This window comes from Buteo buteo, chromosome 19, assembly GCF_964188355.1.
Source record: "Buteo buteo chromosome 19, bButBut1.hap1.1, whole genome shotgun sequence".
NCBI lineage: Eukaryota > Metazoa > Chordata > Aves > Accipitriformes > Accipitridae > Buteo > Buteo buteo.
The window spans coordinates 2,436,223-2,464,025 of record NC_134189.1 but is presented as its reverse complement, the minus strand read 5'-3'; the positions used below and the strand labels follow the sequence as shown (position 1 = coordinate 2,464,025).

General features: G+C 54.4%; 2 protein-coding genes across 5 annotated transcripts; one reads left to right on the top strand and one right to left on the bottom strand.

Moving 5' to 3' along the window:
* The first annotated feature begins 678 nt into the window (after window positions 1-678).
* On the top strand, window positions 679-23,580 carry MICALL1 (MICAL like 1). 4 transcript variants are annotated; one of them, XM_075051516.1, is made up of 16 exons: window positions 679-1,718; window positions 8,580-8,628; window positions 10,521-10,662; window positions 11,787-11,890; window positions 12,622-12,758; window positions 15,104-15,690; window positions 16,220-16,283; window positions 17,378-17,763; window positions 18,105-18,583; window positions 19,063-19,197; window positions 19,527-19,653; window positions 19,998-20,088; window positions 20,468-20,541; window positions 20,888-21,002; window positions 21,336-21,382; window positions 21,705-23,580. In XM_075051516.1, exons 3-16 carry the CDS (start codon window positions 10,578-10,580, stop codon window positions 21,824-21,826), a joined length of 2,553 nt encoding a protein of 850 aa, XP_074907617.1. In that variant the 5' UTR covers window positions 679-1,718; window positions 8,580-8,628; window positions 10,521-10,577; the 3' UTR covers window positions 21,827-23,580. The 4 variants fall into 4 exon arrangements, with proteins under 4 accessions (XP_074907617.1, XP_074907615.1, XP_074907616.1 ...); XM_075051514.1 differs by lacking the exon at window positions 679-1,718 and adding an exon at window positions 2,193-2,378; XM_075051515.1 differs by lacking the exon at window positions 679-1,718 and adding an exon at window positions 7,600-7,670.
* On the bottom strand, window positions 23,340-27,803 carry C19H22orf23 (chromosome 19 C22orf23 homolog). The gene is made up of 7 exons (XM_075051521.1): window positions 27,685-27,803; window positions 27,341-27,423; window positions 26,840-27,025; window positions 26,230-26,364; window positions 24,942-25,042; window positions 24,018-24,634; window positions 23,340-23,541 (listed from the first exon to the last, which is right to left on the bottom strand). The coding sequence occupies exons 2-6, from the start codon at window positions 27,399-27,401 to the stop codon at window positions 24,530-24,532; spliced, it is 588 nt and encodes a 195-aa protein (XP_074907622.1). The 5' UTR covers window positions 27,402-27,423; window positions 27,685-27,803; the 3' UTR covers window positions 23,340-23,541; window positions 24,018-24,529.

Genomic DNA, 27,803 nt, shown 5'->3' with positions numbered 1-27,803 from the left:
GCGGTTACAGGCTGTTCTCAGGTATGTGAATATGCTGCTGCTTGTGTTTGTGTCTGCCAGAGTGGCTTCCAGAGGATGCACAGAGACCATCCGCCGGTCTGCCTGGCTCCACGCCTTGTTTGAGGGACTGCTGAAGGTTAACTGAGCGGGACTGGCACTTGGTGGAACGAAGCCAGGAAGAGCTTGCAGCTCTCTCACGGGGCGGAAAGATGGGCTCAGGGAGCTGCGGTGCCTGGCACTGCTTGAAGCTAGAGGAATGCAGGGCGTTCAGCAGCATCAACAGAGCCTGGCTGCTGCTGGAAAGGCGCTCTGCAGGGAGGAGGGGTGGGTTTGTTACAGCTCGAGCCTTGCCTGCCGCAGCAGCATTAGGTTAGTGGAAATGTTCTCCGGCAGTTCTGGTCAAAACGGTTTTATCAGAGGGAACCACAGCACAGGGTTATCTACTCTGTGTCTCTGACCTGTGGTCGTGAACGGAGTCAGTGTGATTATGGACCCTGGAAAAGACACTTGAGAAAACATCCCTGATCCTGCTTTCCCTTAGGATACATCAGGAAGATGCCGTCAGGCAGGTCTGGGGGATCCTGAGCAGCAGCTCGGTCGTTGCAAAACCAAGACAATACTTCATTTCCTTTTTCTCTACATAGTAGCTTTTCCAGTGATTTATATCACAGCTTATCCCGGGCACTGACAGGGGAGGCTGCACAAGCCATTCGGAGAATTTATTTTTCACTTGTTACAGCTGTGGGGCTGTGGAGTGATAGAATGAAACAGTGGAATAGAAGAAGGAGGGTGCTAAGCATGAGAGCTGACTGGAAAAAGGGATATAGAGCCCATTAACAGAGAAAAAAAGTGGAGGGAGGGACTGCCAGCAATAAGCTCAACATCTGAGTGATGGATCAGTCGTCCACAGAGGTAGCTATTGCCCCCCACCTTGCCTAATTGGAAATGAAAAAAATGTTTAGCAAAATAAACTAACATTTAATAGTGTGCTTTCTCCCCACCCCTTGTCAGACCATCACACTAAGCATGCAAGCCAGCTCTCGTGACAGTCCATCTCCTCAATGTCGTGGGTTCCTGAGATCGTATCGCACCCTTCCTCCACTTCTTCCACAGCTTCCTGAGAAGTGCTGCCTGCAACTCCAAATGTCCTTATCTTCAAAGCCCTCCTTGGCCCCGTGCCTACACCGGGAACCACCTACATCCCACGCATACTCCGCTGTCTGATGTTTCCATGTCCCCCAATGCCGCAGCTTATGCCCCTAGGACTGCCGAGAACTGCTTCTGCCTACAGCAGCCTATGTCTAAGCCTGAACAAGATCAAGAAATGAGGTTGCCTGGTATTTTTTTTTTTTTTTTTCAGATCCAGAAATGATGTTGCCTGGTGGTTTGTTTTTTTTTCCTTTAGGATCCAAAAATGAGGTTGCCTGATGTTTTTTTCTTTTGGATCCAGAAATGAAGTTGCCTGGTGTTTTTTTTTTTTTTTCTTTAGGATCCAGAAATGAGGTTGCCTGGTGTTTTTTTTTTCCTTTCAGATCCAGAAATGAGGTTGCCTGGTGTTATTTTTCTTTTAGCTGAAGTTACACTTGAGTTCAGTCCCAACTGTTTCCAGTTCCTGCTTGCAGTCCTCCCCCATCCTTCAGGGACTGAGCAGAAAAAAAACCAACCCACACAGCTTTCATTCAGGGCTTTTCTCTGAGAATTCCGCCTTCCCTGAGCTGGTGAGTACCACGGGGCGGGTATGTCTCCCCACCCTGCTGCCCTACACCCCTGCAAGCAGAAAGCCCTGGGCCCCCTCTTTCTAACCTACCGCTCTGCCCCCTTTTTCTCCCCTCTTTCCTACCTTCCCCGCCGCTTCCTCGCGGTCTGACTTTACCACCCCTTTCCCAGCCCTCCCCCTCCTCTCCGGGGAGACTCTACGGTGCTCTTTCCTTCCGAGAAAAGCGGGTAAACACCGGGCAAGCACCGGGCAGCCCCGGGGGAGAAGAAGGAGAGACCTCGGCGGCGTGGCCCAGGAGCCGCGGGCTCCGCCCACCCCGCACGCTCCGCCCACCCCGCACGCTCCGCCCACCCCCGCACGCTCCGCCCACCCCCGCACGCTCCGCCCACCCCCGCACGCTCCGCCCACCCCGCACGCTCCGCCCACCCCCGCACGCTCCGCCCACCCCCGACGCCCCGCCCCTGGGCTCGCGGCGGCGGCGGGCGGCGGCGGCGGCAGTCGGAGCGGCCGCCCCCATGTCGGGCCCGCGGGTCGCCCTGCAAGCCTGGTGCCGGCGGCAGTGCGAGGGGTACCGCGGGGTGGAGATCCGCGATCTCAGCTCTTCCTTCCGCGACGGCTTAGCCTTCTGCGCTATCCTCCACCGCCACCGGCCCGATCTCCTGTGAGCGGAGGGGTTTGGGGGCGGGGGGGGGGGGGGGGGTGTGCAGGCCGCGCCGCACCGGCCTCGCCTCGCCTCACCCGCCGCGCCTAGACGGGGCGGTGCGGGGTCCGGCTCCGGCCTGCGGTCGCTGAGGGCAGGAGGAGGAGGAAGGGAGGTGCGGGGGGAGCTAGGAGCCGCGTTTCTGGAGGGGCTGGGCCGGTCGTGCCCCTCTGCAGCTCTGCCGGGGCGGGTGGGGGGGCTCGCAGGGAGTCCCCCCCCCCAGGGAAGGTGGGGATGGAGGTGCCGTAGGGAACGGCTCCAGGCTGGCTGGCAGGGAGGGACAGAGCCTCCCTGTGGAGGGGGTTCAGGGGCAGAGAGCCCAGCGGTGGCTCTGTCGCCTTCCAAAATAATTGGGTACCGGGATGAAGGATGCCGTGTTCCGGTGAGCGATCTTCTGACCCGGGCTCGCAGACCCACCAAGGTCAGGGTTAGCAGGAGTCGTGTGGTTTAAGGCCGAGGAGAGCGTGGAGGTGGGCTAGGTCCATACAGCCCACTGGGACGGGTGCCTGCCCGGGAGGAGGCATGGCACTGGCAGCTGGCCGTGGGGGTGTTTCACCTCTGCGGGAGGTGGGCATTCCCACTTCCCAAGGACCTGCCTGGCACAGGGGCATTCCTGGCTGCCAGTGGCAGCCACTCCAAAACACACATGCAGAGCCCAGGACCAGGTTGCTTCTTGCATTTGCTTCCAGCTTGTTTCCTGTGGGTGCCATAGTGAAAGCAGGAGGTGGTAAATACCGGCAGGGATATCGAGCCTAGCTAGCCTCCCCTGGCAAATGGCTCGGAGTTGAGTTTCCTCTGTCAGCCTCCCTTTTGCAGGGCAACTCTGAGGGGGAATGCGAGTTTCAAGAGGCAGCTGGTGAGTTCGGGATTGCTTGGGGGCACGGTGTCAGGCTGGAGAAACTGGCTGAGCTACTGGAAGGAATCTGCCCTGACCTGCCACTGTAACCCTGCATGCCCCAGCACTGCTGGGAATCCGCCTCCTGTCTGCTCTAATCTTCCATAGCCCTCGTAGCCCTCACAGTGCAGGTAGGCATCGCTCCACCTTGCCATGCCTCTGGCATGCACGTGCTCCTCGCCTGCCAGCAAAGCCCGGCGGTGTGTCTGTCCCCTGTCACATTCTGTTCCGGGACTGGTGGTTCTTCCTCTGAGGTTGCCTGAATTGACCAAATCCCCTTTTCTAAGCTGGCCCTAGGACAGCCTTATGTCACGACAGCAACCTCTAGCAGGTGGAGGGTTGACAGTGACTCTGCTGTGGAGCTGTGGTGTCCATGAGAGGGCAAAACAGGCTTGTGTTCTTACACACAGAAGCTGAACAGTTAGGCTAGAAAGCAAACTGCTGCCTGCTGTGTTTCAGGTGGCCTCCACAAAACCCTCAGTGTGGCATTTGGGAACCACCGAGAGCCGAGATGTACAGTGGCTTTGCATCACTCTGGGTCTTGAGGGAGCTGCATGGTCTTGTCACGGCAGCTCCTGGGTAGTACAGCTCACTCTGACCAACTAGGATAGAGCCTCTGAAAATGCTCCCAGTCGCAAAGCTGCTGGAGAGGAAGAGGCAAATTAAGGACAGAACACTTGCAATTACTGTGTTTCTGAAATTTTTTCTTTTTTTTTTTTTTTTGGTAAGTGGCACAGTAACTGGGAACTGAAAAGCAGAGGTTCAGCAAAAGCTTACAATAAACACCACTAAAACCACCTGATGCTTTCCCATTAACCATATTTACCATCCCATTAAGCAGCAGTCGCAGCTCTTAAGTTGTCAGTGGGCTTAAATCTACTCCTGGCAGATGTCCTAACTAAATGCTTCACAGGTCCTCTGCACGAGCTGTATTGTATAGACAAAGCCTAGGGCCTTACAAGGACATGGCATGTTGTAGAAGGATTTTCAGAGGGTGGTCAGGAGAGTAGCATCATTTCATCTGATTCCAGCTGCTTCAGCCTGTCCCGATTTGGAAGTGGGAAGATTGGATCAGAGGCAGTAAATCGTCTGACGGCAGAGGAAAAGTGGTTGCCCTTCTTTTCTTCTAAAGTGCTTTCAGTCAGCCTGATAATGGGACTTGGCAGGGACCTGCGAGTACGTTTCTGACCTTGCGTGGTCTTCCTTTGTGCGGGGCTCTCCTGGCCCGCATGAAGCGGCCGCATGGCTCCCCGAAGGCTGAAGTTCCTCTGTACTCAGCTGCTTCCCTGCTTCCTGCTGCCTTCCCCTTGGGTCACAGAGGGGAGGAACGAGCACATTCATACAAGAGCTGAGCTAGAGCTCTCTTCTCTACTTGTATGGCACCAACTCCTCTGGCACCCTAATCCTCGGGGCTCTCTTTTGCTGCTGTTGTGGCTGTTGGTCTGTCCTGGTTGTCTGACCCTGCCCAGATGCCCCACCATTGCACTGTTGTGCTGGTAGGTGATGTGCTGGGGAAGAGGCTGTCATGAAAGGCCGTACGGGTAAGTGAGGCTGAGGACAGTTTTCCATGGGGCTCCTGATTTGAACACAGCCACCTTGGGATAAGGCAGGTGGCATCAGAGGGATGCTCCCCTGGAGAGCTTTGGAGCAGCTCCTGCGGAGCTCTTGGAAACACTAGAGGTTGGTTTTTTGGTTTGTTGTTGTTGGGGTTTTTTTTTAAAGAAGTAGACTGGAAGTGCTTGGTGTCTGTTGACTCCAGCTAAAGGTGTCTTCAACTGACCACCAAGTATGATGTGCATACCTGTGGGACCTGTGTGTTGAACCATGAAGCTGAAAGTCCCTGACTCTAGCTCTGCTGGTGTACGCACTTCACTTGGTTTCACTGCCTCTCTCCCAATCGGGGAAATGGGCAACCTGGATTTAGCTTCTGACTGCGCTGCTGGCTGTGTGATCTCGAGGAGAGACATTTAATCTCTTCTTTTCCCTTGTCAGTTAAGCTGGAAGCATCCAGGCCAACTTGACAGTGGACTGTGGGGATTAATGAGTTTGTTTGCTCAGTGCTTTAGAAATCTAAAGCACGAAATTAGTGTTTACAAGGCATTTGCCACAGCTTAGTGAAGCAAAAAGCATCTTTCAGCGTCCCAAGCTGTGCAGCCTCCCCGAAGCTCAGGGGAGGTTCTTGGCATACGCATTCAGGGGCGAGAAGAATAAGAGAGCATGGCACATGCTTTTTGAGTGCTGAGAGAGATGGAGGCTTGAGGAAAACAGGAGATGAGAGCCATGCATTAGAAACGCTGTTTTGTGTCCCTAGAGCCATGAGGTTCGGTTACAGGCAGGATCACAAATCTCATTTGTTCCTTCCCATGTACTGCCCGCGTTTCCCCAACAAGACCTAGAAAACTGAAGGGCTTATTATGCGGCACTGCCGTTAAAGTGCTCATGATTTATATTTGAGGAATCCAGGAATTTGCTCTGGTTCAAGCTGTATGGCGCACCCTTCCCCCTTCCCTGGGTCTGCTCTGCTCCCTGGCAGCTGCCCTAAACCCCGGAGTGCTTAGTGGCTCTGTATGTATCTAATTAGGTAAGCGCTTGGGATGTTATTTGCATGGAAATATTACTCCAGGATATGCTACGACGCTGGGGTTTGCTGAGTCAAGACAGTTGTTCAACTGGGATAGCCAGAGTCTCGCCTATTCTTACATCCGATCCCTTGGACTGGTATGTCGTCAGGAGAGGAGCCTGAGCAGAGCTGGATGAAAGGCTGCTGAGATCAGGGCAAGGAAATAACGTGACATGCAGCCACATGTCACGGAGCTCCAAGATGGCAAGTTCTGGTCTTTCTGCAGAGGAGGCAGTTTATAGAGAGGAAAGGGGTATGTCTGGGGTGACTTTCCCCCATGTCTGAGAGGCTGTGCTCCTTGCACGTTGGTACAGGGAATGTGCCCGGAGCTGCAGGGATGCCACACGACAGAGTGGCATGTGGGAGTGCTCATGTCAGGAGTGATGGAGATCAGCACGGTCCTGCTTGGCTTGTTCAGAGAAGGAGCTGGAAAATGCAGTGGAGAGGTACTGCGTAAACTGTGATCTCTGGGGCCTCGTACTGAGGGGCTTCAGTATCTCGGGTAAAAACTGAGAGTCTGCAGTCCTATGTTAGTGGAAAAAATCTTCTGTTCCCTTGCTGCTTGGTAGCCCCCCCCCCCCATTACCTCTTGAGCTTCACATCCTCTCTGCTGGCATCCGCTTTCCCAGGCAGATTTGCCTTGGTTTACTAGAACAGCTTTGGTTTGCTGGGGCAGAGTGGAATGGACATGATATTTTGCCCGTCATAAAATACTATCCCAGCCCAGGCCACCAAGGAGTCTTTGAGCTTCCAGCTGCACCACTCCCATATCCTGAAAGTAAGGGCATTCAAAATGAAGGTCATGAATGTTTAGAGGGCAGTTGATATATCAACTTTGCTGTCATCACTTCTCCTGTGTTCCCAAGCTGGTATTTTCTTTAAAAGGGAAAAAAAAAAAAAAAATACAGCAAGGTTACAGGAGTTCTCTAGGCAAAAAATAATGACTTGGGGAAAAAACATCTCCCAGTGGAAACTAGTCATAAATACAAAAAACGCACTAGTTTTCACATCAAAGCGAAGGCTGCAGCTGAAGCCTTTTCTCAGCAGCGTGTAGAGAGGGAAAAGTTGCGGTATTTTGAACAGGCTGAGTTCTGTGCATGTATTTGCATGAGCTTTCAGAAAGGTGCTTAGCACAGAGCTGAACGTCCAGCCCATCTTCTGCATGAGTGCCGCATTTGCTCCCACAGCAGCGAGCTGCTGCAGTTTCATTTATCTGAGAGGAAACTGCACCAGCAGCCTCTTGCTTTTGAACGGAGGAAGTGTAATTTTATGGTGGCGCAGGCAGCTGGGAAAATCTTCCTGAGCTCATCACGGACTTCCTCTGCAGCACTGGGAGAGGGGCTTCGAGAAGGGGCCGGTTGACCTGCGGTGCGGTGCTGGGGTGGGTTGGGTCAGTGTTACAGGAAAAGGCAATAAAATCCAAAGGGGGATGGAGGAAGGGAGGCTCCCGCAGCCCCTCTCCACGGCACATGGCTGAGGATTTGCTGTCTCACCCGATTCCTGCACACCACCATTGGGGCAGGGGATACACTCGCCCCCTCTAATCTGAATTGTCTTTCTAGGTCGGTCTGCCAAGCTTTGCACCTCTCTCTGGGCCATTGGGATGGCTTTGCCTGACCCTAAACCTCTCTGGGCTGTGTCCTCTTCTGTGAATCCAGCTCGCAGGCACACCAAGCTGCTGCATGAGGTTTTTTTTGGTAACAGAGCTGAGATCCTTGGCAGGAAGAGGCTGTAATCAGTTTAGTGTGATGCTGTTTTCACACATTATACCCACGTGCACGTGCAAAAGACATAACTAACTCCTTCCTGTATTTCTTGCCCTCTATTGAAAACCTGCAGACTGCTTTAACCCTCTACCCTCAGCTCTTCTGATGAAGACAGCTAGTTGATCCCTGTGGCTGGGCTGATTTTATCCCCCAAAGGGATCCAGGGGAACAAGTGAGATGCCACAAAGTGCCCGAGTTGGGAGCTGCTGGGGTTTCTCTCTCTGCCCTGAGCGCCTTGCATTCAGCAAGTTGCCTCGCTGTAAAGGCTATGGCCAAGGATGGTTTGCTGTGTACTGCGAGTGTTGGGGGGCAAGTGAGGACAGAAGTGCAGTTTAAGACCTTCTTGGTCACCCCCAAATCCTGGGGTGACCTCAAATCCCTTAAGGTGGTGCAGGGAGATTTGTCTAAGGACCCTCATAGGAGGGAGTTATCTAGCACAGGTGGCTCTTTCTCTTGAGGTGGGGGATCTGCTTCCCCATCCTCCTCCTGCTGTTGTGCTGGTGGCCTTGGAGGGGCAAGTTTGGGGTGATGTCGTGCAACACTTCAGTGCAGCGGTATGTGATGCTAATCAGAACATGGCCCTGGTATTTCTGCAGCCTTTAATTGCAAGGGCAGAAGAAGTGGGTAACGAGAGACAAGAATGACATGTTAGTTTCCTGGTCACCACCCATTTGGGACTTGCTTTCTTTTTTTAATTGCAATTTCCCTTTGGTTTCTTTGTCCCTTTACAACCTGAAATCTGCTTTGCCAAGGTTTTGTTTATCTAGGGTCTTATATATTGAGTTGTTGTAAGGTTGGCTGTCCTGAGAACCTGCATGTGGTGGCATTAGGGCACTTTTCCTCTGTACCTTATGTGGCTTTTTTGTGCTTTCTCATTTCAGAGACTTTGACTCTCTCTCCAAGGATGACGTCTATGAGAATAACCGCTTGGTAAGTCCCCGTTATGCAGTGCACAGAAGGAAGAAGGGACGTGAGAATGACTTGATGGAGGTCACGTAGTGTGGAAGGACTTCTTGATGGTGGCAAGGGTGTAAGAAAAATCTGTGCTTGTAAGTAACAAGCAGGAGCTTCTCTGGAAGCATAAGGGAATCTGAAACATCAGCTTCCAGCATGTACTGAAGAGAAGATAAGATGGTTATCCTGATAGTTGCCAAGACAACATCTCAGGTGAAGATTAAAATGGTGCAACATCTTCTTGACCTCAGCTGTTCCAGACTTGCAGGCAATGGAAGCAGGAAGCTAGTTTTACTCCAGGCATAAGCAGAGAGGAAAGTCGTGCTGGACCTAGGCTGATCTGCAATGTTCCCCTCCTGCTTGGGACAGCTGGAGCCAACAATAGAAGCAGGCAGTGGGGAATGGGGAGATGCCCAACCTCAGGGGCTAGGGGTAGGACAGAGCAGCAATAGACTTGGGTTTTTTTCTGAGAGAAAGACCTAATTGCTGCAGGCTCCATCTGATGGTCCGTGGAGAGACATGGGCCATCAGCTTCCCAAGACGAGTTGAGCTAGGTTGTTTGGGTTTTCAGGATTAGAGGTCTCCAGTTGGGTCCTGGCCATGCCCTTTTCTAGATCCATTGGCCCCTTTCAGCCATTAGCAGCTATCTTTTCTCATTTGAGAGCCACACCATGGGTTTCTTGTCCCATTAGGGACCCCTAAGCTGGGGTCTCTCCTTGCTCCCTGCTGCTTGCACCCTTGTCTTCAGCAAGACTCAGTTCAGAGAACCGGCTTAAAGCCAGGCTGAGCAGAGCTGGGTGTCCACAGGGTGCATTTTACACCCCCAGTTACTGCAAATACCTGTTTTCATTTATCTCTCCATTCCTTTTCTTTAGATCCTACACCCTGTACAGCATCTTGTGCCCCAGAGACCAGGCACCTTCAGTCTTTACCCACACCCTGCGCCTGGTACCTCACCATTCAGTGCCCACACCGCTCTCATCCATTCCTCCTGACTCGCTTTCTCTTCAATCCCTGCTGTAGTCTCATGTTCCCCCTCCCTTGGAGATCAATGTGGGTACACTGCCCTTGGCACAACAGCGGGATGGCCAGTCTATAGCCAGTAATCCACATACGCTGCTAAGTGGGAAGCTCTCAAACAGCTGTTTTCCTCCTTCACTCCTTCCTTTCAAGTAGCCATGTATGTAGTTGTAGGAGCTGTGTGCTTCTTACCACAATGTCTTTGTCATTTCTGCTTGCTGAGACACAGAAAAGTACTGAAGTGGCTTGTGTGTGACAAGCTGCTGGCTGTTGAGCTGGGATGGCTATGTTAACTGTGGGAAGGGAAGATGTGGCACCCCAGAGCATGAAAGGATGGGCAGAGTCGGTGTTTCTGTGGGGTGAGCATTTGGGGTGGTCGGGGACACTGCTCAGCAGAGCTGGTGGTTGGCTGTGTCGCTGGAAGTATCTGCCAGCTCTAGGCCCTTCACAGTGTCCACCAAGGCTCTGCTGGGTTGTTGCGTGAGGGTGGTGTGCCCATTTCACGGGCTGAAAAAAACACTGGTTTTTTTTTCCAATGAAAACTGAGACCTCCTGAGAGTTACCCTCCCTGTCCCAGTGCAGCAGCCGAACACCAAGACCCCTCAGGTGGGAGCTGCAGGGACACAGGCAGCTGAAATGACTTGGAGGAAAGGACAGCTGCAGCAACCTGTTCCCTCGCTTCTTGTGCCAGCTTTCCAGTCAAGCGGCATGTCTGGGAGCCTCTGTCCGTCAGGGATGCCATAGGCTTATTACTTAACCTTCCCCAGGGTCCTTCCAACTTGATTTCTCTGTTATTTTTCAGAGAGCATCAGTTTTCTCTCCTTAACACCTCTCTGCTGTTCCTGCAGGCCTTTGAATTGGCAGAGCGGGAGCTGGGCATCCCAGCCCTGCTAGATCCCAATGACATGGTCTCCATGAAAGTCCCCGACTGCCTCAGCATCATGACTTATGTGTCTCAGTATTACAACCATTTCAACAACCCCAGCCAAGGTGAGTGTCCTCCCACCCCTCTGGCTTCCAGTTTGCCCCCACTTGAGTACAGGACACCCAGCATTACCTTGTGCTTCCTCCTTCCTATGGCAAATGGGAGCTGTGTGTGTTTGTGGGGAAGGGGAGAGGAGTGGGTAGTGCCTGCCTCTCCTGGATCTGGCTGGTGCAGGTGAGGAAGGCCTGCAACAGGGAGTGGGGTAGGGCGAGGTTTCACAAGAGGTGGGGAGTGATTTAACAGCTCCGGCTGCGGAAGGAGGAACGCCTTGTTTCTTCTCCTCCCTCTGGGCTGCATTCCTGCCGCTTGGGTTGGGCCACCACCCCTGGTGCTCATCAGACCCCTTTGTGATCTGCTTTAACCCACTAAAATAGGAGAAAGCTAGATAGGCAACCTGTCTACCCCAGCTAGTTTTTATCACATCGGTAAGTGTAAAGTGACTGGAGGACAGAGGGAGGGAAGCAAGCCAGGGTGGAGTGTCTCAAATCAGCTCATCTGTCCTTGCAACTGCAACCTGAGCTGAGTGCTGCTCTGAGACAGCTTGTCCAAGGCATCCCTCCCGGGTGGAGATGAGGGCTCCAGGTCTCCTCTGCTCTGCTCTCTAGTCACAACATCAGATAAATCTCTTTTATGTGCATATACTTCTCCAGGGATGCTGGCCTCCCGCTGGGGACTGGTGTGTGAGTGCCAGCCCTGACAGGCAAGGGATGCATCACAGACCTGCTGACAGCACAGAAGCCCTGGGGCCCAGCGGGTCACAACAATACGTCAGCAGCTACCCAGGGTGCTCAGGGCTTTAAGCATTGCTTAGGGAGTTTGTTAAAAGGAAGCCAAGCAGCATTTGATGAGTAAATCAAATCACAGTGAGAGGCTGGTGTCCCTGGGCCACAGAAGGGGATCCACAGCAGGGCTAGCCTCTCTGGCAGCCTCGCAGCCGTCCCATTATTAGATTGTGTTTGTCTCTTCCACCTAAAATAGGCACTGAAGTGTCGGGAGCGGCAAGTCCCGTCCTATGTCACAAGGCTAGATGACTTTTTTTTTTCTTTTTTTTCCCCTCCCCTTCCCCCACATGGGTGGTGTGAGTCACTGCTCCTCTTCGTGTCTGATCCTCCTTGCCTTCTGCCTCCAGCCAGAGTCCCTCCGCCTATGAAGCGCTCAGCTGCTGCCTCCTCGCCTCCACTGCTGTCCCACAAGAAGCCCGTGGCTGCGGTCGAGAATCCCCCAGCACCACAGGTACCTAATTTCTTGATTCAAAGCCAGCCTGAGGCAGTGGTGCTCCCTGTGCTGTGGGTGAGGAGACAGGAGAGAGCCTGTCACAGCGGGATGGATCTTTGCAGGGGGTTACCTATGTATTTTGGGGTGGGAGGGGTGTTTGGGATTTTGGTGCCTTGGGGGACCCAGCTGAGGGAGTGATTTATCTCTAGGAGTCTGTGGACTGAAATTTGTCCATGGCAGGCAAGAGGTTGGGTGGATTGGTGCCGGATGGTTCCTTGAGCCACCCAGGGCACAAGCACCCTCCTTCCTATGGGAGGATAACCCCATAGATGAGGAATGAGCAGGAATGTAGGAATAGAAGAGCAGAAAATACGCCTTTTTCTTTCTTGGCCCTTTATTTCAGGTTTTAGCAGATGTCTGGGATGGCACATTTTCCAAAGAGAGGGGGTTCCTCTTGCAGGTCCCTGCTGCCCGGGGTTTAGATTAGTCCCTTCCACAGCCCTTCGGCCCTAGACAGGGGCAAGGCACTTTTTGGAGTGGCCTCTTCTAATTTGGGAAGAGGCAGCCTGCCTGTGCCTGGACTTGGGGGCAGCTGTTCTGTGCATTGTCAGCCCCTGAGGTCAGCCCCTGAGCTGTGCCACAAGTGCTCAGCAGTGGGCCTTGCACAGGGAGCAGCTGCTCTGGAGGAGCCATGGGCTGGGGAGCAGCTTGTGGCCCCCATCCTCAGCTCCCCGTGCATTATGTCTCAGGACGATGCCCCCTCGGACCCATCGGAGCAGTCCCAGCGCACCACGCTCAGCAGTACCTGCGCAGCCTGCCAGCAGCACGTCCATCTGGTCCAGCGCTACCTGGCCGAGGGCAAGCTCTACCACCGCCAGTGCTTTAGGTATGTCATGGCCAGGCCTGGTGGGGTGGCCGCTCTCTTTGGCAAACTGGAGGTCTGTGGCCAGCTGCACCCCGTCTTTGTGTGTCCGTGTCCTTGGGCAACATGGAGCATCGACAACAGTGCCTGAAATGGTACTGAAGAGGGTCCGTTTGCCTGCCAGCCCCCTGTCCCAGAGGTCTGACTGGTCCGCTTTTGTCCAGCCCTGGGCTGCTTGCCTCCCCTGCTCCCTGCCTCCCCTGCTCTCTTGCGCTTTTCCACTTCACTGACTTGGGATCCCAGCCCCTTGTGCTTCTCCCACCTCCATAAACCAGGATGCTCTGCCTCTTTATCACCAGAACCGCCCCCCCATGCCTTCCAATGAGGTCTAAGCCAGGACATCATCCTACAGACCTCCTTCCATCTACACTCCATGTCCTCAACTGGATATACAGGTTCCCACGCTGCCTGGGGTGGTGCTGAGCTCTCAGGGGAGCATGTGGAGAGCTGCAGACTGTTACCAAACCAAGGAATGAGGGATTAGACGTCAGCAGCTCTGTGGTTACTCCCTGTGTGCAGGTCCTTACCTGCAGTACCTATGAAGTCATTTCACTTTACTTTCCCTGCTCTGGTGATGAAGGGGTGAGATCTCTCCTGTGGGCCACAGGGCAAGAGCTGGCAAGTGGGCAGCTGGCATCTGAGGACAGAAATATTGAGCCACTGGGAAAATATGGGAGGCCTCATTCACCTCTATCAACAGTTCCTGCCTAAGCCAGCCAGGGATGTGTCATAGAAACAGCGTCGCAGGAGGGGAGCAGAGCTGCCGCCCATCAAGCTTCCCATCTGCAGCTGGGGCAAAAGCAGGAGCTTTGGGGTGCAGGTGCAGCATTGCTCGTGGGCCAGGAACAGGAGAGGTGCCATGTCTGCCTTGGCACAACTCATGGCCCTTCAGACTAGAGCATTACTAGACTGTAATTTTATCCCAAGTGTTTTGCCTCCTTATGCTTTTCTTGTCCTTGTTTTTCTGCCCCGCCCCCTGCTGATTCATGGGCACTGTTTGGTCGGGAATGTCCTGTGGCAGCATTTTCTGAGGGTTGATGAAGATAAATCCAAAACAAACCTCTTTCTCCCCTTGTCCGAACTTGCCATCTCTTCATTTCATCATATCCCTTGTTTCTAGAGCCCATGCGTCCTCATACTTCTGCTCTACATTTCAAAGGAAATGCCAGTCAACTGGACACCCAGAGCAGAATTCCTCACCAAAATTATCTGCTTGCAGTGTAGGGCAGCCAGCTGCTGGGAGCGCCAGGTATTCGGACAAGAAGGAACAAGCTTGGTTTTCATGGGAGTGCTTGATCAGCCCCTTGCCCTTGGCTGTTGTTCATGTATGCTATCTGCCTCCCTTCCCAGGTGGAAAAGGGCTGACTTGGTTGCCAGTGCTGTGTATCACACACCTGGAGGTCTTCATTAGGGAGGATTCAAAGGCTCAGTGGGGAAAGAGTGGATGATCTAAGGACATGTGGCAGACAGTGAGGGACAAGGACGCTATTAGCCCACTTTCAACAGGCAAGGCAAAGTGTAAGAATGGCCCTACTGCGTCATTCCCTCGTCCTTCCAGCCAAATGCCCTGACCCTGGTGGGGTCCATGGTCAGCAGCAGCAAGGGTGAGTGTGAGACCAGGCTAGGCTTGTATGCTGCTTCTCCTGACGACTCTTCAAGCCTCCAGCATAGGGATTTGCTGAGTTGGAATTGGCATAATTTTACTTAATACTCAGATTGGGAGGGGGGTGGTGGTGTTTATTTTATTTTCCCCACAAATGTGTCTGATGGTTCTTTAACCCACCTGCACCCTTGGCCCCAACAAGGCAGCCTGTAGCCTCCCTGTGCTGGTTCTGAACTAGCTGTTCCCTGATTCCAGTTGATACTCCCTGTTTCATGTCTCTGAATGGTTGATCCCTCTCCCTTTCCCAGGGCCACCTGTGATCTTTTAGCTCTCTCTCCTGTCCCCCACCAGCTGCATGTTTTCCAGGAAAACTGTGGATTTCTACTTTTCCAGGTCTGGAAACCATGCTGTATCCCAATACCAACTGTTGCCCTTCCACATCTATTAAAACCTTTCTGAGTTGAAGGAGGAACCCAAATGCGTGCAGTATTTGAGTTGTGAACTCCCCATGGGTTCATACAGTGGCATAGTGATGTTTCTCTGTTCCTCTCCTTTCCCCAGTGACTTCCGCAAACCACACTAGGATTTAGTAGCAGGGCTGGGAACTAACTCCACGGTCCAGCAAGGATCCTCCCAGGTGTGTTGCCTTCCCTGAGGGGCAGGATGGCATCCCCCATCTCACGGGGCTCTCTCTTTTCATTGGCAGGTGTAAGGAGTGCTCCAGCACGCTGCTCCCGGGGTCATACAAGCCCGGGTCAGAGGCAGGAACTTTTGTCTGCACGCAGCATCGTGGTAAATTGGCCGTGAGTGGGAAGGCAGAGAGGAGGCCCAGCCCGGACCGACGATCGCCAGAGCTAAGAACTGAAACTGGGGCTGGCAGCGTGGGTGAGGATGCCCTTCCCACAGGAGCAGAGGTGACGGTGACTCAGGACGACGGTGACTCGCCGGAGAGTACGGCAGAGACCCATATGCCTGCAGAGGGGCTAGCTGGCCCAGCAGAGAAGAACAGCACATCCAGCAAAGCAGAGACAGTGATGACCCCTGCTCACGCAGGCAGTGGGGCACCCGTCTCCCAAACTCCCCCCAGACCTCCCCTTCCCAGCAAGCCCACAACGCTCACCCAGGACAAAGCCAGCTCGCTGGACGGACGGCTCAGAGACACACGGCCCACGCCTGCCCCAAGGAGGGCCACCGATCTGTCAGCCCTCTCCCCTCCAACCTCTCACCCTGTCCCTCGGCCCAGGTCCACCCTCCAGGGTGAGGGCAGCGAGTGTGGACCTGGCATGATGAACGGTAAGAGAGCACAGTGGTGGCAGGGGTTACCCTCCACCTCCCCAGGGGCCAAGGTGGTTGGCTGCAGGTTGGACGAATTTTGTTCCTTCTCTGCAGCCTGATGCCCTTCTGCCTCCGAATAAATCGAAGGCTCAGACACCGACCCTTCGATTGCCAGCCATCCCCATAGCGGGGAGAGCAGTGCTAGGTTTCACACCTGCCTGCTCCCTTATATTTCTCCAGAGCTCTCCAAGGGCTGCTGCCAGTGTGGAGGGGAGGTGGCAGTGCTAGAGCAGTTTGCAGATGTGGGGACAGAGGGGCATGTCAGTTCTCCAGGTGCAGCTCCCGGGGTGGGGTGGAGAGAAAAAGCCAAAAAGGGATATTTGCAGTTGACTGACTGCACCGACTGTGGGAGAAACGCCATGAGGTCTTCAGAGAGTGGGAATAGCCGCCTCCTGTGGGGAGATGTGCAAAAGGTGCCTCGTGTTGATTTAATCTCTTTCTTTATGTCGTTTTGGTGTTGTGACAGTCTGACCCTGTGTCTTTCTAGGTAGGGTACCTGAACCCAGCCCCCCTGTCCCAAAACCCCGAGGGAGACCCTGCTACTCTGATCGGTACGTCCTTCTGTTCACAGATCACCTGCAAACCCCATAGCGAGGTTGGGCTGTGGGGACGGCTCAGCTGTGGTCTCCTCTCCCACCTCCTCTGTCAGCCCCTGCTCTTAGGAGGATATAGGCTATCATCAGGTCTCTTCCCTTACCTAATGGGTGCCAGCCCAGTACAGTCAGGCTGACAGTGTTTGTCTGTACTTCCCAGGGTCTTTGTCTCTTAGGGTTTGTAGAGTTTGCGGGCTTTAGAAAGGCGTTTCTGTGGCACATGCAGATGGCCAAATGCCTTCTGAAATGGCCCTGCTTGTTGGTGCTGAGAAGGGGACACTTTGTCTACCTTGTGGAGGGTTTGTCCCGGGAAAGGTCCAGTGCAGGGGCATTGCGAGTGCCTGGCTGCAAACTTTACACCTCCTGGGCTCTTACACTGGAGCCCGCTGGTGTTGGTTCATTTTTGCCTGCTCATGGAACAAAGGTTGCACAAGCACCCCGCATTTGCCACAGCCAAGGATTGCGTGCGTGTGGCAGGTGATGGCCGCTTTCCTGATGAGCGGTGATTCACTGAGCCATGGTGCAGGCTTGCCGTGGGCTGTGCCCCCAGAGGAGCAGCGGCACTTCCAGCTGCGGGAGTTAGCAAAGACATCCCTGGGATACTCGGATGATAAGGTGACAAACAGCCTTCTGAAGTGTAGGAAGGGAGTGTGACCACAGAGGGCAGGTATCTGATCTTGACTTCCCTTCCATCCACAGCCTGGGGAGCAGAGCTGGGTGTAGGAATGGTGTTGGGGAGGGGAGAACAGCTGTGCTCATAAAGCTCAGCCTTTAGCAGAGGGGGGCTGTAATATTTAGGAACCAAAATCCTGAGCCCAGTGGGCAAGTCAGGCAGGCTGTGCTTCCCACAGGCCCATAGGTTTGCCCATAGAGGACAAGACACTGTATCTGGGGTAGACTAGGGGCACCCTTGGATGAGAAAGCTGCTTCTGCATGGGAGACATCCTGCTCCATCTGTCCTTTCCCCTGAGGGCTAAATCCCTCTCCTGTGCCTCGCCATCCCAGCTTGCCTCTGCTCCCTGCCACCTTGATCTCTCTTTTTCTCCTCCCAGTGCTGGAGCTGCTGCGAGAGCCAAGGACCCACCGTGGATGGCCTTGGTGCAAGCGGAGCCCAAGAAGAAGCCAGCTCCCCCTCCTCCCCCAGGCAGCAGCCATGAGACTCCGAGTAGGACTTCAGAGGAGGAGGATGGGGAGGAGATGGGGAAAAGCAGGAGCGAGGAGAGCAGGTCTGATGCCCCAGAGCCCAAACCGTACAACCCCTTTGAGGAGGAAGACGAGGAGGAAGAGGAGAGTGTTGCCACCCAAAAGAGCACGCCTGAGCAGGAGCAGAGCGAGACTGCTGCCAAGCCTCTCCACCCCTGGTATGGCATCACTCCCACCAGCAGCCCAAAGGCGAAGAAGCGGCCAGCTCCTCGAGCCCCCAGTGCTTCCCCACTAGGTGAGCTTGCCCCCACTCCCTTATCCCTCCTCCACAACCCCTGTGCGGCCCCTTGGAGGCTCCCTCTTCCCAGGCACCTCTGCATCACCCTGGCAGGCCAGGCCTTTATACAGTGGTGGTTGTGCTGGGACTTGCGCTAGCCATGTCCTCTCTGGCCACTGGAGCACAGCATTTGCAGGCAAAACCTTAGCGCTGGAGGGTCCCGTCTGTCTTCTCTGGAGATGGACAGACACTGACTGGTTCCCTTTGCATTTGCCCCTGCCTCCAGTATATACCACTCTCCCTTTCTCTCCTGGCTGCCTCCCCCCGGGTCCTCCCTGAGCTCTCCCTTTGCTTTGCAGCCCACCACCCCATCTCCAGGCTGTCACACTCCGAGCCATCATCCTCCACCCCATCTCCAGCCCTCAGCCTCGAGAGCATCAACTCTGAGAGTTCAGCCAAGGTGCTGGGTGACACCGATGAGGCCTCAGTGCCCAAAAGCTCCTCTGAGCCTACTGTCCACACACCGACGGCCACCAAGACCTCTAGCACTGACACACCGCTGGCCAGCGTCTCCTCCAGTGAAAGCCCTGCTGCCCCAGCCAGCCTCTCCACCAACTCCTCCTTCTCGTCCTCCAGCGAGCTGGCCAGCTTCAGTGCGGAGGCGCAGCCCAGCACCCCGCATGCCAGCAGGAGCGTCTCCACCGGCAGCTTGAAGACCAGCCCCAGCCGGCTGCCCCCCAAACCTCCTGCTGGGGCTAGCCCTACACCCATTCTCTTGGCTTCAGATGGGGGTGCTGGGAGCCCTAAGACACCCTCCTCACCCAAGCCACAACTGAAGGTGAGATGGTGACCTTCCTCCCATCCATATCAGGGGGCTTTTCTTCCCCATCCATCACTCGGTCACAGTGGGGATCATGAGTCCAGGCTTGTCCCTTAGGTCTCCTCATGTGACCCCCTAAAAGCAAGCCCCAGGCATGTGCTCATTAAATGGTGGCTGTGCTCATACTCTGCCTGCCCTGCATGCTAGAGAAGAGGCAGGGTGTCCTGTGGTCAGAGCAGATAGGAAGGGAACTGTGAAGGAAAATAATTCAGCATGCTTGTTAGAGAGAAGCTGGGGAACTGATGCCAAACAGGAGCACACCTGGTTTTTGCCCTGTGGCTAGGCTGCTGGTGATCAGAGTTGTGTTCCTCCTCTAGAAGGGTGTGGGGCAGGATGAACCCTAGGGTTGCCCTGTCTGCTCAGTCCCCGCTGTTGGGATGCTATATCCCTTCCCTTTCCTGGACCCTCAGATATCTCCTTTTGTCCCCCCGCTCCAGTCTTCCTGCAAAGAGAACCCCTTCAACCGAAAGCCATCGCCTGCCGCCTCCCCCTCCGCAAAGAAACCTCCCAAGGGCTCCAAGCCAGTGCGTCCTCCTGCACCGGGTCATGGCTTCCCACTGATTAAACGCAAGGTAAAAGGGCCGTTGGGAGCAGGGGGGAAAAAAGCCAGCTCTGTACTATCCCCCAGGACCGTAGCTGTATACATGCACCCTGTTGATGGATGTGTGAGTAGGGATTGCAGCAGGTGGCTGTGGCTGGGGAGGATGGTGTCTAGGCTAGACCACGCTGATGGCAGCACCATGGTCTCCCTTTGCTCCACAGTGGGGTGGGGATTTTGGATCCATGCTTAGGTGGAGTGTTCTGCTGTCCCCCCACCCCTGTTAGTGTTGACCAGCCCTTGGGTTACCCCTGGAGACTGGAAGTTGGTGGTAATGGAAGTCTCTGCCTTGTGGTTTGGCAGGTGCAGACAGATCAGTACATCCCGGAGGAAGACATCTATGGGGAGATGGATGCCATCGAGCACCAGCTGGACCAGCTGGAGCACCGTGGGGTGGCCTTGGAGGAAAAACTTCGCAGCGCTGAGAATGGTACGTGGGGTGGGCTGTCTGCGGGTGTGGGGCAGGATGGACCCTAGGGCTGCCCTGTGTCCAGCCAAGGAGATAGCAGCAGTGGCTTCCTGCTGATGCTGGGGTTGGAAGAGCACAAGGGGCTGTGCTGGGCTACAAGAATGGTCGCAGCCATACCCTGGACATGGAGATGTCCCTAGAGTGGAAACAGGTGAGAGAGAAGGTCTCTCTGGGGCTCAGGAACAGGCTGAGGTCAGGTTGGCTCTAGCCCAGTGCCCTTCTGGTGTGGCAGAGCCCATCGTGCTGCAGGGTGATGGGATCCTGCAGGGCTGGGGATGGCTCTGAATTGTCCCCTTGCTCGGCAGACAGCCCTGAGGACAGCCTGCTGGTGGACTGGTTCAAACTCATCCATGAGAAGCACATGCTGGTGCGCCACGAATCGGAGCTCATCTACATGTAAGTGTGTGCAGGCGTGTGGGGAGGCACTGATGCTCTTGCAGGGAGTCCTGTCTCAGCCTTCCTGAAATTGTGCTTCCAGGGGAGAGCCTGACACAGCCTCCTTGCCTGGAGAAGGGAGGGAAAGAGGGAAAGCAGACAAATGTATCCAAATACACTCAGAACTGACCCACTGCAAATCACCAGAGCCCCTGTAGCATCTCCTCCAGGAAGGCCTTGAGTAGCCAGGGCTGGTCCTTGCTGGTGCTTGGCTCCTTGGCTATACAGGATAAGATCAGCATCTTGGCGGTTCTTTCTAAGCTCACCCCATACCTTGGGATGATGTTCTGCCTCTCTGGAGCCTTGCAGTTGTTCCCAGCAGTGCCCCCTTCCCTTGCAGCTTCAAGCAGCAGAACCTGGAGCAGCGGCAGTCAGACGTGGAGTATGAACTGCGTTGCCTTCTCAACAAGCCAGGTAAAGCATCGCTCTGGGTGCAGTTACCTCCATTTTTCCCCTGGGCATCATCTCCCCTTTGTCTAGGTGGGTCTCAGGTGAAGAGAGACAGAACTTTAGGGATGCCAGCGCAATCAGCTGGCTCTGGAGCTGCTGTCCGGTCTCACTGCATGCCCCAGTGCTCCTTTTGTCCCCATGGGATGCCACCTACAGGGTTCTCCCTCCACAGCACCGCTAGCCCAACTGGCCCTGCAGCACGGCAGGGTAGCAGGGGATCGTGCTAGGGGATCTCTGCCCCAAAGCTCTGAATTTCAGAGCTCCTTCAGCCATTTAATTGCCTGTCCTTTCTCGGGATTTGGCTGGGTAGAGAAGGACTGGACCGATGAGGACCGAGGGAGGGAGAAGGTGCTGATGCAGGAGCTGGTGACCATCATTGAGCAGAGGAACGCCATTGTGAACTGCCTGGATGAGGACCGGCAGAGGTGAGTGAGGAGTGGGGTGGGCTGGGGGAGAGGGGAAGAACATAGCCTGTCTGACTCAGCATCACACGAACAGCTCATGGCGGTGTCCCAAGATGTCTCTGTTGCTGACGTCTTTTCCAGGCTTCCCGATTCTTTCTATTTGAATGCCTTGTGTGGGAAAGACAGGGCAGTAGGTGCAGCACATGGGATTTATCCTGCTGGTAGCAAATGCTCACAAGACAGTGATGGATCTGCCCCTCCATGGCTTTTAAGTAGGAGGTTCTCTAGCCTTAAACAATACAGCAGCTGTTTTCAGGGCTGAATTGCTGACCTATTTCCCATTCTTTCTTTCAGAGAGGAGGAGGAGGATAAAATGTTGGAAGCCATGATTAAAAGGAAAGGTAAGAAACAGTTGGGGAGATTTTTGGAGTGATGTTTTCACTGCTGACCCCAGTGAGGGACAGCATAAGCCATTCATGAAATTGTGTGCAGAAGGAGAGCTTGAATCTATTCTGTGTAGACTCTGGAGCCTTTCCTGTAGGGTCGGTTAAAGTTTGGGGCACAGTTGTGCTGCGTACCCCTGTTATCACAGGAAGAAGTGTGCATAGAGTGGAGGGCTTTGATTCACGGCTCTCGCCCTTGCCCTTGTTGTCACACGTGTGTGTGTGCATGCGTGTACAACCATCAGCACCCTGCAGTAACAACCTCCTTTTGCAACCCCAGAATTTCACAAGGAGACGGAGACCGAGAGCAAGAAGAAAGGCAAATTCAAGCCCATGAAGGTGCTTAAGCTGCTGGGCAACAAGCATGACTCCAAAAGCAAGTCGCCAAAGGAGAAAAGCTAGAGCAGGGGAACACCAGCAGTGGGAGGGATGTGCTGCCCGACTGCCCCGGCCTCTCCGTAGCTGGCTGGGACACCTGCCAGGAAGGGGGGCTTGTCTCCCTCCGCTCCCCTCGCCTCTCCCCCCACTCCCTCCCCAGGCACCGGAGCTGCTGTCCCGGGGAGACGCCAGCCCTTCTGCCCGGAGTGGGGGAGTCTGACCAAAGCGCTCCCCTTCCCGAGGCTGTGGAGGAGCCTGACTGTCCCCTTCGTGAAGCCTTGCTAACGAGGCGGGGAGAAGATGGATTCGCTTTTCGGATACGTTACCCCATTGCGTGTTCTTAACTGAGAAGCAAGCCAAGGAGTTTGGTGTTGCACTTGCACTAACTGCCCCCCGTCCCTTCTCCCGCTCTAACTGTGACAGTTCCACGTGCCTCCGACCTCTGCCGGGAAGGGACTGGACCTGCCTGTCCCTCCCTGCCCACCCGCTCTTGTCCCTTTTCTGTCCCATTTTTTAACTTCAGGAGAAAACTCTGGCATTAGAATCAGGATTCTTTGGGTCTTACTGGCCTAAACTAAAAATGTTAAGAAAACACTCCCGCATCACAAGGCTGTAGAGCCATAGCCAAAAAAATAACTGGTGCCCTATTTATTTTGAGCTGTCCCCTCCCTCGCAAGCCAGGGCTGGGTGGGCTCCGTTACAGGGCTGAGAGGACCCAAGGGGACGGTGTACAGCTGCTAGGACGTAGCTCAAGCGCCATACTCAGGACATCGTACCCCCCACTGCTGCTAAACACCGCTGACTCTGTTGCCTTCGGGGGGAGGGAGGAACGTTCCTTTTCCAGGCAAGGGCAGAAAAGCTCAAGACTGACTCAGTGCCAGCAAGGGGCACGAAACTTGTGCCCCTGCTCACCAGTGCCACCCTTGAGCGGCTGGGGAGAGAGGCGTGGTCACAACTGACCTTTACTCAGCTTTATCTGTGTACACTTTTAAAGTGTGCAGGGGTTGGCTGGTTATTTTTTACACCTCCTTTACTGGATGAATTCAAACCCACCCTAAAACTTTTTAAACCCCTTATTTTATTTGTCATGTGTGTGTGCGTGTGTGTACATTGGAGGAGGGAATGGGGGGGCAGTGTTCTTCCAACCATCCCTTCTTCTTTCCATTTTTGTTTCCTGCCTTCTCCTCCAAGGCGAGGAGCTATTTATTGAATTGTTGGATCGGTCTGAATTAGAGTTACAAGGGTGTTTGGTTGGTCAGCTGTTCATCATGCCTTCTCATTAGCAAATTAGACATAACCAGCCCCAAGCAAACTGCTGCAGTCCCTTCTAAAAACCCAACAGGCTTTAGCCAAAACGCTCTCAGAGCAGTGCCTTGCAAGGTGGCTGGCGTAGCACTCTGGAAGGGGATCCTTGTTTCCCAAAACCTGAGGGACCCCAGTCCCTCCTCAATCCCAGCGTGGCCCCCGTGGCTGGGAGGTGGCAAGCTCAGCCCCACGCTGGTGACGCCATCTCACTCTTGCCATATTCCAGCAGGCTGATGAGGAGCAGTGGGAGGGGAGGGGAGATCCCAAAGCACAGCTCTTTTCCAAGGAGAAACACATCTGCTTTAGAGCCTGCTGTCACGTCACTGTTGCCAAAGGCCATCGGGATCGCTGCAGCCTGACACCGCTTGGCCCCGCGCCCGGTCAGAACTCTGATTTGTAAATTATACTGTACTAACTCCGTGACTTCCATTCACCTGAACAGAAATAAAAGAAACGCTGGATTTAAAAACCGATCACGGCTTAGGTTTCTGATTTCCTTTGCGCATTTGCGCTGTCCTGGGGACAGGGCGTGCTGCCTGGCTTTGGGGAGTGGCTGACAAGAGTATTGCTAAGAAGCAGATGATGGGATCTTAAGGAAATTGGGAGGTGGACTTTATGCTGGGATTTACGCTGAAATAGCAGAGCATCATGCTTCAGCCTGCTGGAGGACAGAGGCGGGGATTATGCATGAGGTGAGCAAACAGCCATTTCCAGGCTCTGTGGGAGACCGATGGCTATTCTGCATACCAGGCTTTCAGGAACCAAAAAACCACAGCAAGCCAGCAGCAAAAAGCAGCATGCGCTGGGCTGAAATCCCCTCTCCCTCCTCAGCACAGCTGTGTTCCCTGAGCGCCTGCTCAGTTCAGCTGCCGCTGAGAAGTTTGCTGATGATGCACACAGTCACGCTGACCTGCAGCAACGCCGGAGGCTCGTTGTTTGCGCAAGGCCACGCGGCTGCATCTTCCTCCCCGCCGTCTGCCAGCACAGCCGATCCCAGAGTCGTGGGGGCAGGAGGGGGTCACAGATGTGGGTGGCAACACGAGCGTTAGCATCATGTCAGGAGAAACCTCCACTTCTGGGTGGATGGAAAGGAGTGACGTTTTTATCGATGGATCGCTGTACTCTGAGGCATTGCATAAGCAAAGGGAGGCTCTGCTTTGTCATGTTTCGGTAGCCACTGCTGTGTGTTTTTGTCTCTTTTAATATCATTAAGCGAGAAGGGATCCGGTGCTTGGGTAGGATTTTACAACAGCTTTCTTCTGTCACCAGTTACGTACCAATTGCTCCTGCCTTCTGGCTTTAGGCAACAGGTGGTGCTGCCCCCTCTTCGGGCACAGGCACAGACAAAGCCCTTGAGACTCCAATGCCAAGAGTCTGGGAAGAAGAGGTGGGAACAAATTGCACTTGTGTTTTTCCCTAGGCCTAGTCATGGGGATCGGATTTGTTCCCACCAGGGAAGTCTTTTGTCATGATCTCTTTCATTTCCTCACTTCTCTTCTTGTCAATGATCTCCATCTCACGCATTTTCTGCAAAGTACAAAGGGGAAGGGCTGAACAGGGAGAAAGCCAGCAGCTTTTTTTTTTTTTTCTTCTTTTGCTAGTCCCAAGAACAAAAGTTCTATTTCCCTGATTAAGTTACACACAGAGATAGAAAGGCTAAAAACCTCTAATTCACATTCCCCAAATTCACACCTGTCCTGTGCCATGAAGGGAAACACTCAGTTCTCTGCCCCCTTACCCCTTGGGTATCGGAGGAGAGTCTGCTTTAAGGTCTTGGACACTAGGGATTCCTTCCATGTACTGTACGACCAGTGCTGCCAGGGCCCTTGCATACCTGTGAGATTTCAGTGAGGACAATCCTTTGATACTTCTTGCCCTGTCCTAGAGCTTCCATCTCTGCCAGGAATTCCCTTCTCTCCTGAATTTCATTCACCACTGACGGATAAGAGAAAACATTGTGGAAACAGGATTTGACCAAAAAGCAAGAAAACATGTTTCTGTCTGGATCTGAACTCCCAATTTCCTAGCTCTGCTTGAACGGCGGTCCCGCCAGAGGAAGGGTGATGTCTGCTCTAACACTCATCTTGTGCATGTCATCAAAATACCTCAGTAGTCCCTTCCGCAATGGGAAATGTCCCCCCTGCCCATCTTCTTGCCATTCCCCGTCTTGCTGGAATGGTGACTTTCTAGTTTAATTTGTACAGACAATTCTCTGTTGCTTGTGGGCAATTTAACCAGCCTGTGGATGGAAACAGAACCTGCTTAAAGCTGTTGAGGTTTGTTAGTTGCCATGCATCACCCAGTGACCGCAATCATCTCTGGTCCCAGGACCAGCACAGGCACAGAGCGTTAGCTGCTGCTTTGCAGCACAGACCTGCAGCCAGCTGCTGCAAATCTTGCCACAGTACAAAGTACATGGGTATCTCAGATGTGTCAAGGACAGCACTCAGCTTGCAACACGTTTTAGAGGATACAAAGCATGCATGAAGCCAGCTGCGCTGGCTTCCCTGCAGCAGGGACCAAAGCACCCCTCCTGTACACGTTATTCTAGCGTTGTCCATCTTTGTGCTGCCCTCACTAGCAAAGGGCCAGCTGCGGTGTACACACGCATTGAAGATTCAAGCACAGAGAGGTATTAGGTGGGGTTTTGCCATCCCAGAATACTCTGCAGGCCAAAGTCCCTCACTGCTTAAAATTCTGCTCGACATTTAAGCTTTCCTAGTGTAACTGCTCTGATCTTGGAGTGAAAGAAAACAGAGCCCAAACCATGGTCAGGCTGGCAAGCGTCCTAGTCTATGTTGAGTTACGCTGGCTGGAAAAAGGACCTGCAGTACCCGGGCTTCCTGCCCAAGTCACCCTGCGCATCCCCAGGGGATTTCCCTGCCAGCGGAATTCATTTTGTATGGGCAGCCCAGGGAGCTTGTATCTGCCAGCAAACCTCTGCAGGGTAAGCTCTGCGAGGACAGCTGGATCACAAAGTCAGAGCAGCCAGTCCTTTCTCTTGGAAACTGGGCTTTGTGCCTCCTTCCACAACAGGCTTCAGGTTACCGGCAAGATGGCCTGCCACCCCAGCCCTTCCCAGGCTTCCCGCCTGCCTTCCTCAGGGCTACGTGAAGACGTACATTCTTCAAACCGGTCAGGCTCAGGTATCTCCTCTTTCTTTGTCTGACCCTGGATCTGCTTCACCTTGTGCTCCACCACATCCTTCCCTGTCGCTAAGATGTTTTGGAGCCTTTGCTTCTCCTTTTCCAAATCTCCTGTGAATGCCAAGGGGAAAAAAAATTATCAGCCTGTCTCCTCAGAGAGGAGCCTGGCCACACCGCTTCCCGGCTAACGATGCCAGAGGAAGCGTTACGTTAACGACAGCCCAGTCTGAACTGCGCAAGCACTGCACAGGCATACAGAGCCAACCAAACTGACATCAGAGGTTTGATTCACATTTATAAGCTAGAAAATTACACAGCGTTCCCCTCTTACGCAAGGGCTGCGTGAGTCCCTGTTGCCTGTCACCCTCCCAGCCAGTAGGCAGAAGTCAGCAAGTGGTTACAGTAGATGTTCCCTCAGACATCCATTTTTAAAGCATCTTTGAAGACAGAAAATGTGAGGACGAAGAGCAATTAAGACACTCCCTGCCGCTACTGAGATTGCAGGCAGGGGATGGATATAAGGGGAAGAGAGGGAGCGGGCGGTGGCATTTATTTATTTATTTATTAGCGGTGTTTGCTGACTTACGCCTCGCCCGTGGCTTGAATTTCTCTCGGGTGTAGGCATCTCCTGCCTGGCAAACCTCGGCAGGCCGGAGATGTGGTTTCGCCGAAAGCCTGCATGGCTGACAAACTGGCGTGAAGAAAGCAGGTGCTGCAGGCGCTGGCTCTTTGCTGGATGTGGGGTGACACTGGAGGGGCAGGGTGTCTCCTCCTGGAGAACAAACCAAAAATAACGGTAGGTCAGATAAGAGAGGAGCCGGGGTGGATGGCCCCAAGCTACCACTGGCAGCAGATCTGCCTGTTGATCCACCGTAGCACCGCAAGCGGAGACCCCAGGAGTGCCACAGACGTCCGTGCTGGTTGTTGGTGTGCGCTGACACGAGACACACTTGCTGTTCAAGTCACGCCATCGCGTCCCGTTCCCTGGATGACCCTTGGGGACACCTCACTCCCGGACATCCCCGTGTTTTTGGGCGAACGCCGCTGCCTCAAGGTGGGACACGAAGGCGAGAGGGCCGTCACTCACGTTTCACGCGGTCCATCAGGTATCGCCTCTGGAAAGGCGTCAGCTTCGATTCCTCCATCATCGCTGAAAAACATGACGGCTGCCTGAAGACGGCAGCGGGAAGGGGCTGGGGAACCGGCACCGGGGCCATCCTCCCCCCCGCTCCCCCTCCCCACCTCACGACCCAAACCCAAGGGGGAAGATGGAGGTTTAGAAGACTCAGGCCGCCCGGTTCCCCCGGGGTTGGACGCGGGTTCCTCCCCCGCGGCGGGGGCAGGACCGGCCGGATCCCGGCGCTCCGGCGGTGAGCGGGTTACGGGGAGGCCGAACGGCCTGGCCGGGCCTCAGCCCCGCTCCGCCGTTACCTCTCAGCAGCTCCCGGGTCGCCGGGCTGTACCGGGCCGGCCCGCCGCCGCCGCCGCCTCCCCCCGGCCCCGCCACCGCCGCTGCCGTCGTCACGGGCGCTGACGTCACGCCGCGGCGC

What these genes read in the sequence shown, in the direction of transcription:
- C19H22orf23 (XM_075051521.1), bottom strand. Translation starts at nt 27,401, where the DNA reads ATGATGGAGGAATCGAAGCTGACGCCTTTCCAGAGGCGATACCTGATG. An exon ending in ATTCAAGCCACGGGCGAGGC is followed by an intron (nt 26,365 to 26,839) that starts GTAAGTCAGCAA and finishes TGGCATTCACAG; the next exon opens with GAGATTTGGAAAAGGAGAAG. An exon ending in GCCTGACCGGTTTGAAGAAT is followed by an intron (nt 25,043 to 26,229) that starts GTACGTCTTCAC and finishes CTTATCCGTCAG; the next exon opens with TGGTGAATGAAATTCAGGAG.
- MICALL1 (XM_075051514.1), top strand. Translation starts at nt 2,233, where the DNA reads ATGTCGGGCCCGCGGGTCGCCCTGCAAGCCTGGTGCCGGCGGCAGTGC. An exon ending in TACCACCGCCAGTGCTTTAG is followed by an intron (nt 12,759 to 15,103) that starts GTATGTCATGGC and finishes TTTCATTGGCAG; the next exon opens with GTGTAAGGAGTGCTCCAGCA. An exon ending in AGCCATGATTAAAAGGAAAG is followed by an intron (nt 21,383 to 21,704) that starts GTAAGAAACAGT and finishes TTGCAACCCCAG; the next exon opens with AATTTCACAAGGAGACGGAG.